This window comes from Nymphalis io, chromosome 22, assembly GCF_905147045.1.
Source record: "Nymphalis io chromosome 22, ilAglIoxx1.1, whole genome shotgun sequence".
Taxonomy (NCBI): domain Eukaryota; kingdom Metazoa; phylum Arthropoda; class Insecta; order Lepidoptera; family Nymphalidae; genus Nymphalis; species Nymphalis io.
The window spans coordinates 4,543,348-4,555,346 of record NC_065909.1 but is presented as its reverse complement, the minus strand read 5'-3'; the positions used below and the strand labels follow the sequence as shown (position 1 = coordinate 4,555,346).

Here is an 11,999-nt window from a genome sequence, read left to right as displayed (position 1 = left end):
TTTATAAATAAACTACGAAATGATTAAAACCTACTAAACCAAGTATTTGAAATTTTACTCACATTATTTTTGCTATCATTACCTGACACTTGCTGTACGGGAACCGTTGGGTGCATATACAGTCTCAACGTATTACAAAGCTCCAACATGGCATCCACGTGGTACTCCGGTACGAAGGCGAAAAGTGATTCTGTGAATTCTGGACTGTTGTTCGCTGCTGAAGATCAACAGTAATTTATAAGCACTTTTTTACTGGTTTTAGTTGTGAAAACTCTGAGGGCAATTAAATCAGAAGTCTCACTGATCGTTGTTCCATCCTTGACTTTATTATGTGGAAACGATATAAAAATAGTTATAATCCAATAAGTTAAAACCCTTACTAATATTACAAATGCGAAAGTGATTTGTTTTTGTTTGTTTGTTTGTTAAGCTTACACATATTAAGAATTAGACTGATCGATATCGAATTTTGCATACATGTTATCAGCGGCACAGAAAAGGGTATAGATTGCTTAACATCCGCTCCTCCCAAAAGTAGGCAAAACCGTATGCGGAATCTAGTTGTTAAGAAACGATACACTAGGGAAATAATAAACAAACATATTCAATCAAAGTACCTATTAATAATACTTACGGTTCATTTCAATTTGCGTATTCGAACAAACGCGAGGTGAGGCTGCCCTCGAAGTTGGAGTTTGTGGACTGAGAATATCAACAGCTTTATTATAATAATTCCATTCGTACACTAAAGGCTATATACGAAGTATTATGTGTACAGTTTTTGGTGTACTAATGAGCCACTTTGTTGGTAAGTGAAGCTGACATGACCCAATGGGAGCCTTAACTTCGTGGCTAGAGCGAGTTATTTATACGCATACGATAGCGTTGACTTTAACTGCGATTTGTGTGAAATTCCGATTAACAAATCACAGTTAACTTCAAGTTGCGAATTTATATCGAGTAAACATCACTGATTTTCATGTGCTTAATTTGTGGCATGGTATATACATATGTATGACTGTGTAACATATGCATGCGTGCGTATACAAACACCCATTGGAGAAACGTGGTAAGAAACTCCAAAACTCCTCGTGAGATCTAGTATACAGTTTTGACTAAGTATTTAATAAAAATTAACCTTTTTTTCATCTTTAATGTAATAAAGAAATCGGTAAAGCCATAAGCGACAATCGATTACATCTGAATGTTCATTGAAGCTTTAGACTACATTTATCATTTAAATCCTATTTCCTGATATTTATCCAAAGCTTCTCTCGGCTTCGAAAAAAAATGCGCACTTAATATTGTAAAATGACGAAGAAATTTTACTAACCTGATATTATTTAAAATTATTTTGTTGTAACAGGAGAAGCTTTAGCTTTAATAGAAGACTAAATAGGGAGGTTTTGTATTTTCATTGAAATCAAAAAATACCGTCACGGTTCTAGGTCACGTCTCGTGAGATCACGGACTAACAGTGAGTGAGATCTCACGATTAATCAATCATTAAGTACATTGATATGTTAAGTGAACTCAATGTATCACAGCTGGACAAATGGTTTTTGAAAAAGAAATTAATTTGGAAACGTAAACTTAAGTCTGTCCACTGCAGAGAATATTGCGGCAAATGCCTCTTGAATATTTATAGGGGGAAATGATCAATTATCGTCAAGTGGAACATTTGTTAGTGTAAGACGGACAAATGGAGCATCTGATGGATTTTTGCAGGAAAAAAACGGTTGTGCATTTAAAATTGTCGATTGCAGTAAATAACTCTTAAATATGTTAAATGTTAAAAAAACTTGTTTATTTCTAAATTGAAGTTTAATCTACTTCAAATATATATTTCTTTCATCTAGGTAACTATTTCATTTAAAATATGACTTAATGTCATTACATTAATTTAAGTGTTCATCTTAAAAATTACCTTTGATCCGAACTAGAAGTATACTCCAGCTGCAACGAAGCATAACTTGCTCCACCTAATATTGAGCTCCTCCCAGGTAGTATTTCTTTACTTGTAGCCTGCGAACAGATATTATCTTTAAATATAATTTAAAGATTTCCGTAAAATTTCGGTGTGACGCTGAAAACATTTTTGAACCGTCATTTTGGACCAGTTCGGAGTTATTCTTTTTATCAATCATATAAGTACACATACAATTAAACGTATTATTATATATTTATTGTATTAAAATTAATTAATTCTAACTCCATGCTTTATTATAGATATGGAAAATCTAATATTTTTTTTAATGTGAATCAATAAACACACTTTAAAGATTAACCTTGAATGATAATTACCTTAGTATATTTTTTTCTTTTGCGCTAAATTATTAAAAAATACTTCATATAAATAGCATGTTACAATTAACTAAAATGTGATATGAGTAAGTACTCATGCATTTGCGATTGCCGCAAATAAATATTATTTCTATACCTATTTTTTCCTTTAAATTAGAAGACTATCTCGAAACGAGCGAGTTACATTGACTTGCTATAGGATTGTCTGTACACCCTGAGAATGACAGCTGAAATTGACTCGCATCGCCTTACGCACTAAACAAGAAGTGTAGAGGTGCGGGACTAACCACCGCCTACAAATAAAAGCTCCACCCGTATTCTCTCCTATCCATGCCCTTCAAAGAGGTTATAAACGGTAAGAACTCCCTGCGTGAAATTGTATGTTACCTGAACATGTGCAGCATAGTCAGGGTCTGAAGCGAAGCGTAACGAATGAAGAGTACCAGTGAAGTGCTTTGCCAACTCTTGCTGTCTCTGCTTCGTCCATATCGCTCCGATTACCCAAGCCATTTGGAGAGCGCTAGCTTCTAACTTCTCCTTTTGGGAATTATATATAATTTACCAGTAATTATAATTAAAAGGACTTCACGTTTAATAAAATTAGTTTCATTTGAACTAAATAATGAAAACATCAAATTAACGAGAGACGTAAATGATATCAGTTGTCTTGAGTTATTAGTTGCTATTTGGTATCATGGATTAATATTTCTCAATTTGTTTATAATGTAAAAATTTTTTTATAATTATGATTTTTTTTTGTCAATTAATTTGTCTATTATATTATGAAAGCGTATATTTAAAAAAGAGCCGCGTTCGTGATTGTGTCTTGAATATAGGTTGATTGGCAGAGAATATCTAGATGCGGTAAGTCCGCCTTTTATAATAATAATAATTGCAATTGATTGACATTAAGGTTAATTATATAAGAATTAAACAAATTACCTCGTAAACAGCTTTTGATCTTTCCAGTTCATTCAACATCTTCTCAGTAAGCAGTAGTTTTATTTTTTCTGTTTCATTCAATTCAGTATTGGCATCTAGAGACATTTTCTTTAATGTTATTAATGATATTATTTCTGAATTAACTTTATACGACTGAAGTTATTCTATTACAATATTAGCAAATATATTCTAGTCCTGCGGATTTTTCTGGAAATAACTAATAAATGACAGAACTTTTTTTTAATATTTTTTTATCTGGTGTCTGATACTGTTAGCATAATATTATATAATTAATTTATTGAAAAACATAAGTGGTAAATCAATTGTGTATTTGTGTAAAATTATAGCTAGTACATAGTTTTAATACACGTTATATTTTTGTTTTTTTTTTCCATATGAATTAATAAGGATACGATTGAAATGATGATAATAACTGATTTGAAAACGATGCAGAAAGAGTGGAATTGAAGCTGCAGATTGAAATTGTTTCATTCGTAGTTCTTTTGTAAATAAATGTTTGTTCAAAACGATTTGTTTTACTTACGCTATGTATCCAGCTTATATTGATTGTTATGACGTCAAAATATACTGAATGCATATGTAATAGCTTAAATTTCAATGATTTCATTATGTTAGTTATATGGCTTAATTTTTAAGGTCGTTTAAATTATATAACAATATTTATTTATTTACTTGTTATCAAAAGCGTTACAGAAATGGTTGTACAGTTATTACTTATTATTAAAGACATAGGATTACAATTTTATAATACGAAGATTATAAAATTGTAATCCTAAATATTAAGATAAAAGTAAAGACATATTATAGCTATTAATATTTATAGTAAAAGATATATAAAAATAAAAACATTCTTGCTTAATATTAATGCGAGAAAATCGTGTTTGTGTGTGTTCATATGTGTGTGAGCGTGTGTGTATGTATGTGTGTGTATGTATGTGGTTATTCACTTTATTTTTTACAATGAATTTGAATTATTTCACTTTTCAATTGCATTTTGGATAAGTGGAAAATGTCAAGATCAGAATAAAATTTGTTATAAGTTCGTACCAGACGTTGTATGATAGAATTTTGGGCATAATTAGAATTTGACTTACGCACATGAAAAAAGTTGGGTTTACGGGATCTAAATGAAGATGCGCTTAACGAAAATGCTGATAACGGGTCAGGACAGTCAATTTTGCCTACCAATATTGCTTGAAGTATCACCATATCACTCTATGTCTTCTGTGTTCAAGTGTATCTATATTATAGTGAGCACATTCCTCTTCATAGCTGCTAAATTTTTTGTGATAAAATATATAAATAATTCACCTTTAACAGATGTAAGTTCATTCGAAACTGCAACAATTCGTTGTTCTATGTCGTGAAGACAATCGGCCATGTCGAGTTGGTTATCACGAAGCTCACACAGCTATAAATTATTTACAACTTTAAATAATAACGCATATTTTTTTATTGAATATATGTAGGCGAAATGACAAATGGGCCATATAGATTGGCACTGTTAGAAATAGCCCATAAAGCGGTCCTGATGGAATACCAGCCATTGTGCTGAAGAAGTGCGCGGCGGAGCTGTCTCCTGTGTTAACGCGCCTGTTTCAACTTTCTCTCTCTTCGGGATGTGTGCCGGAGGCTTGGAGAAGAGTTAATGTGCAAGCGGTTCCCAAAAAAGGGGATCGGTCTGACCCGGCAAATTATCGACCAATAGCTATCACCTCAGTACTTTGTAAGGTGATGGAACGGATTCTAAACAACCAACTGATCCATTACCTAGAAGATCACTGTCTAATTAATGATCGTCAGTACGGGTTTCGACCAAAACGGTGCACAGGTGATCTTCTAGCGTACGTAACACACCTCTGGGGTGACGCTATCGACAAGCATGGAGAATCGTTGGCTGTCAGCCTCGATATATACAAGGCTTTCGACAGGGTCTGGCACAGAAGTCTTCTCTCCAAGCTACCGGCATATGGTCTGCCTGCTCAGCTGTGCACCTGGATTGCCAGCTTCCTACACAAGCGTAGCCTTCGTGTTTTAGTTGATGGTTGCGCTTCACAATTCTATGTAGTGAATGCTGGGGTCCCCCAGGGATCTGTGCTATCTCCCACACTCTTTCTTTTGCATATTAATGATATGCTCTCCCTTGGGAACATACATTGCCATGCAGATGATAGTACAGTGCATGGTGGATACCACGGACGCGCAGTGGCTGGGCGGGCGGAAACTGATCGGACATCGCCAAATGGGGTTCTGATAATCTTGTTGAGTTTAATACCAAGAAAACACAGGTATGCGCTCTCACAGCGAAAAAGTCACCATTTTACCCTCATCCCTCCCTCTGTGGTATACCGCTGATGATACAAAGCAAAATCGCCATGCTGGGGATGGACGTTCGCTGCGATCTTAGTCCAAGGGATTACATCGAGGCTATTATAAAAACAGCTTCATGGAAACTCGGAGTTCTGAACAAGGTGCGGCGTTTTTTCACGCCATAACAACTGTGCCTGTTATACAAAACAGGTACGGACTTGCGTTGAATATTGCTCGCACCTTTGGGATAGCTCCGCTAAGTACCTACTGGAGGCCTTGGACCGGTTTCAGCGACGTGCAGTACGCATTATTGGCGACGTAAAGGTCACAAACACCCTTGAATCTTTACAATTGCGTCGCGAGATAGCAGCACTGAGCGCTTTCTATCGACTGTATCACGGCGAGTGCTCTGAGGAATTATTCTCTCTAATTCCTGCTTCCCCCTTCCTTCTTAAGTCCACGCGAGCTGGTTCTCGATGTCAACGCCTAACTGTGACATCAATTCCATCGCGCACAAAGAAATTTGGCAACTCCTTTCTTTATCGCACTACTAAAAAATGGAATTCCTTACTAGCTCACGTGTTCCCCTCCTCTTACAACCCGGGTTCCTTCAAACGAGGCGTGAAGAGGCATCTTGCGGGCCGGCAAGGCGGTGACGGCTAGTACAGAACATTCTTCCCGACTGTACTGGCCGTCGTCGCGTTTGGACTCTACTACCACTTCCCATCAGGTGGAGTAGAGTCATTTGCCATCCCGGACATATAAAAAAAAAAAAAAATAAATAAATGTAACAATCTTTTACAACGCGCCACTTACCTTGAAAACTAAGATGTTTTGTCTCTTGTGCATGTAGTTACACTGGCTCACTCACAGTTCAAACCGAAACACAACAATAGCATGTTACATGTGCTATATTTTGTTCATGGATACATTAAAAAAACCTTAGTAATTTGGAACGTTTATGTATATTTGTAATATTAATAACTACCACAATCGTTGCGACTTCGTCAGTCACAATATTTAAATTAAAATATATAAATCAGTAGGTTGTTGGCCCGACACGATTGTTCGGAATCATAAAAAGAGAATATGTAATAAGTGAGTTAAACCTACTCTACGGGTTTGCACCAAGTCAATAAAATTATACCTTTTCCGCATGTTTGATAGCTATTCCATGGTACAACGCTAACAGTCCATCGACGAGTCTCAAGTAAGCCGTCCGAATATCAATGCACCCAGCGCCGGGCATCGTGGACCTCGTTACTTTAAGAGCTAATGCTGTTTCACCCGTAGGTCTGGAGTATAAGCTGTAAACGAAACTAATGTAACCAGATATGTACAAAATGTGATCAGATTTATGATTAATGTTTAACGATTACGATTACAATTTTTAATCATAAATCAAGATTATAGATTCGATCGAATTCTCTATTAATAATGCTACACAGAACAAACTTAATCAACTCCGGGCTCGAAGTGGATTTTTCCAAGACCGCTGTTTTTATGATACCGTAGGTGCGGTGAGAATGTAGCCGTAAAGGCTGAAGCGATTCAAAATTGTTAATAATTTGACTAGTTTTTCGATTGGTTTATTAGTATTTTTGTTTTTATCCAGAATGGTGTTGAGCATTGTAATGGGAGACTGCAGATTTGGAATACAGAGGGTATTCCTCTTTTATACCCTAACTGCCAGCTATAATAACCTACTATAAATTCCAATTTGACTCTTTATTTATTCTTTGTTTACCTGTTTGCCATCGGAGGCATTGGAGGATGCATAAATCGCGCCATTGATGATATAACTTGGGGTAACGTCGCTAGACCTGGAGAGCCTGCTGCCATATCACTCACACCTAACCAGAATGAGACGTAGATTATTAATAAATAATGCTTGGCTATGACATTCGGCAGAATATAGTAAATATTCTTTCTATACTAAAGCACAAATATTGCAAAGATTTATGGGCTACCTAGTGATGTAAAATTTGCAGGTACGATCCTAATCCTTTAACAAAACTCTCTGCTTAAAATATTTGATATTTTATATATTTATTATGGTTTAAAAATGTTTCAGTTTGCATCCTGTCCCCATGATAACGTCATAAATTGTACAAAGGCGAGGCAAGACAATACAAATATATAAATACCAGTATCTATTCCTCCAGCTCTATTGTAATTTGGCTCAAAACTTTGTATAAATGGATTATCTTCACCGAGGACTTGAACTAGATCCTGCCTGCGGCAAAACATTTCAATTAATTATAATTGCTTGAAATAACGTCTAGTATTTCACTTCTAATTTATATATTCTTCGAAAATGATTTTAACAATTATTTTAAATTTTCTTTACAAATGAATGAAATTGAAGTATCTGTTTATGCTTTCAAAACAGCGGCCTTTTAATATTAATATGGCTATTTGCCAGTTACCAAAATCAAAACAGAGATTACTTTTATTTTTGTGTTATTCTAAAAGGTTAAAAAATACAAATCCATATAACAAACATAACAAAAATATTATAAGAAATATTTCAAGTTAACGTTTAGTCTTTATTTGATAAACATTCTTTACCGGAGTGTATCAAAATTTATAACAATTTATAATAGATTACGTACCTTTTGTGTTAGTTTACAATAAGATGATTCTATATTACTTCTATATTAAAATATAGAATCTTAATTGTTTTAAGTGCATTCACTTATTTACTAATGTTACATTAAATTTAAGTCAAACATTGTTGCAGAAGCATCGCAAAACATCGTTAAACTTTTATCGTTAATTGACGGGGTTTAAATACCAACAACAAGCTTTACGATATCTAAAAAGGAGGATTTACTAAATAAGAAATAATAAAGATAATAAAAACTCGCTACAGACCGTAAAGTCCTGACCAAGAACGGTAGGACACCTCCCAGACGATCGACGTTGTAAAAATCGAGTTCACCATCTATAAACGTCTTTGCCGGTATGTGAGGTGGTAGGTGCCTTGAAAAAAATAAATTGGACAATTAAATATGAAAAAGGTTATCTACTACGGAGGGCAGACCTAATAGGCTCCGATGGTAAATTGACACTTTCGCCTATTTGCCAAGTCAAGTCAAAATATACTTTATTCAAGTAGGCTCAAGCACTTTTGAATCGTTTTGAAACTTACTGTTTACTCTTTATAACAATGATATAAATTATATGTAATAATCATATATAACTATATTTATATATCCTGTATGAACAGCAACGAATTACTCCAAGTTTTTCTATTATTAATTTTATAACCCTGTACAGTATAATTAGCCTTATTTATTAAAAAAAATATTTATTAGTAAATATGAAATAATCCTATACATAATATATATATATATATAGATATTTGTATATATCACAATGCCACTAGGTTTATAAGCTTGTTCTTATCCCTCGATGAGGAGAAGGAACAAATGTATATCTCTTATGCCTGTTATTATACTAGTTAATTTCCTATTCAAGAATAAAATCCGTATTTCATTATTAATCTGAAACGAAATTTGAGCCCAGGACCTCACGTTTTACATTCTCATTTATAAAGCACTCACGAGACCAGCGAAGCACGAAATGACTAATATCTATTTGTATGTATCTTATTATTTGTATACAAATTAAATTACAATTGAACCGTTATCTTATTTATCTCTAATGAATACTCGTAGATGTTAAATAATTGAATAAGAGGTTCTACAAATTAGACAAGTTGTTTGGACGTGATGTAATTAATTTGGATAAGGGAATATCGTCGTTTTCTCTACTTACGGCTGGCGTCTGAAAGGCAATTGAATAAGTGACCATTTAAGACAACTGTAATTAATCAATATTTTATATTGATTGAGGTATTAGGCTTCGTGCCAACCACGGATCACATGTTCAACTGTCAAACAGCAACACTCAGTATTATTGTAACCCGGTTTAAAGGGTAAGTGAGCCAGTGTAATGACACAAGGGTCAGTTCACAAGATTGGTAGTTTATAAGCTATCTAAGTGGTGCTTTATATTTCTTACAGTACCAATGTCTCTTGTCGGTATGGCCGCTTAGCATCACTTGGCCATTTACCTACCTACATATACAATAAAAAAAATCTTTACTTAACATAAAATTATCTATCTTGTAATAATCTATATTTTTGACAGCTATTTGATTTGTAACTAATGACAAAGTAAATGACCTTATTACTAAATTAACCGTCAATCAATCAATCAAATCAATCAACAGCCAATCGTTGTCCACTGCTGAACATAGGCCTCTCCCAAGGTGCGCCAAAGCTCCCTGTCCTCCGCCTTCCGCATCCAGTTGGTGCCCGCCACCTTCTTAAGGTCGCGGTCCACCTGGCTAGAGGGCGCCCTACGCTGCGCTTGCCGATTCGCAGTCTCCACTCTAGGACTCGTCTGCTCCAACGGCCATCGGTCCTACGACATACGTGACCAGCCCACTGCCACTTCAGCCTGCTAATTTTGCAAGCTATGTCGGTGACTCCGGTTTTTTTCTGGATAATCTCATTTCTGATCTTATCCTTCAAAGATACTCCGAGCATAGCTCGCTCCATAGCATGCTGAGCGACTTTGAATTTGTGGACTAGTCCCGCAGTTAGTGTCCACGTTTCGGCTACGTATGTCATGGCAGGTAAGACGCATTGGTTGAAGACTTTCGTCTTCAAACATTGCGGTATAGACGACTTGAGGACTTGACGAAGGTTGCCAAATGCTGCCCATCCCAAGCGAATTCTTCGATCGGCTTCCTTCTCGAAGTTGTTCCTACCGACTTGGATTATCTGTCCTAGGTAGGTATATTCACTAACAACTTCGAGAGGTTTCCCCTCGACGTATATCGGTCCCGGCATGACATGCCTATTGAACATGACCTTGGTCTTGTCCAAGTTTATACCGAGACCGACACACCGGGAAGACTCGCCTAGGCTACGCAGCATTTCGGTGAGTTGTTCTAGCGACTCTGCTATGATGGCGATATCGTCGGCAAATCGAAGGTGTGAGATGTACTCGCCGTTTACATTGACTCCATACCCAGTCCAATCCATCGTCTTGAAAACGTCTTCCAACGCGTTGGTGAACAGTTTCGGGGATATTACATCCCCCTGTCTCACCCCTCTGCGCAGTTGGATCGCCTTCGTCTTACAGTCCTGGATGTGGACAGTCATTGTAGCGGCGTTGTACAGACATCTCAGTACCTCGATATATCTCCAATCGATATGACATCTCTGCAATGAGTCGAGCACTGCCCAGGTTTCGATGGAGTCAAAGGCTTTCTCGTAGTCCACAAATGCCATACACAGCGGCTGATTGTACTCTTCGGTCTTCTGCACAATCTGCCGAACAGTATGGATGTGGTCCACGGTGATGTAGCCTGATCGAAAGGCGGCTTGCTCTGGGGGCTGGAACTCGTCAAGTCGTCTGGCGAGACGGTTCGTGACGACTCTTGAGAACAGCTTATACACGTGACTCAGGAGGGAGATTGGTCTGTAGTTTATCACCTTTCTTGAAAAACAGTACCACCTCACTCCCGCTCCACGTTTCCGGAGTCTTGCCATGTTGGATGACGGAATTAAAGAGGCTTGCTAGCCCTTTCAGGACCGGAGTCCCGCCTGCCTTAAGCAACTCTGTTGTGATTCCGTCATCTCCCGGAGCTTTGTTGTTTTTAAGCTGTTGTAGAGCCGCCCTAATCTCGCCTTGGTCAACGACCGGGAGCTCCTCGGAGTAATGGCGCGTAAGAGGGGCGCGCTGGTCATCAATACTGATTCCCATGGGTTTATCCGATGTTGAAGAGAACAACTGCCCATAAAACCTCTCTACTTCGCTGACAATCTCAGGCCTAGAGGTAACGACCCCACCATTTTCAGTTTTAAGTTTTGTCAGACGCGGCCTCCCAAACTTGCGAGCGAACCCTTTCGATCCCCGATTTTGCTCAATCGCAGCCTTGATGGCAGGGGTATTGGAGCGTCGGAGATCGCGTCACGTCAGCGTTTTTATTGTTCGATTTAAGGCCTTATCTGACAAAAACGATGGTAGTTCTCGTCGTTTTCTCATGAGCTCGAGTGTCTCAGCAGAGAGTTTTGGTGCGTTGTCTCTTCTCTGTGGCGGTAAACACTTGCGGGATGTGTTTTGCAGTATTTTGACCAGCGTGTCGGTTCTCTCATCAATGCTGCTTATGGTTTCCAACGCGGTGAATTGATTTTGAAGTTCCATTTGGAACTTTTCGGAGCCTTGAGCAGCTTGGAGCATGGTAGGTCGGAGAGTAGACCTCATCATTCTCGATCTTTCGGCTTTTAAGTTGATATTTAGAGTGCCTCGAACCAAGCGGTGATCACTTCCGGTATTAAACCTGTTGATCACTGAAACATCACTAAATATGTGCCTTTTATTCGAAATGATAAAGTCTATCT

The 11,999-nt window shown here is 37.1% G+C and overlaps 1 protein-coding gene across 1 annotated transcript in view; it reads right to left on the bottom strand.

The window, feature by feature from the left end:
* LOC126777342 (E3 ubiquitin-protein ligase RNF123-like) overlaps positions 1 to 11,999 on the bottom strand; it is a 48,899-nt gene that overhangs the window by 21,506 nt on the left and 15,394 nt on the right. Inside the window, exons 17-26 of the mRNA XM_050500343.1 lie at positions 8,455 to 8,562; positions 7,725 to 7,813; positions 7,325 to 7,430; positions 6,725 to 6,872; positions 4,579 to 4,678; positions 3,247 to 3,341; positions 2,692 to 2,841; positions 1,928 to 2,025; positions 635 to 702; positions 83 to 214 (exon numbers count right to left, since the gene is read on the bottom strand). Coding sequence (XP_050356300.1) covers positions 83 to 214; positions 635 to 702; positions 1,928 to 2,025; positions 2,692 to 2,841; positions 3,247 to 3,341; positions 4,579 to 4,678; positions 6,725 to 6,872; positions 7,325 to 7,430; positions 7,725 to 7,813; positions 8,455 to 8,562 — 1,094 coding nt within the window. The remainder of the gene's footprint in view (positions 1 to 82; positions 215 to 634; positions 703 to 1,927; positions 2,026 to 2,691; positions 2,842 to 3,246; positions 3,342 to 4,578; positions 4,679 to 6,724; positions 6,873 to 7,324; positions 7,431 to 7,724; positions 7,814 to 8,454; positions 8,563 to 11,999) is intronic.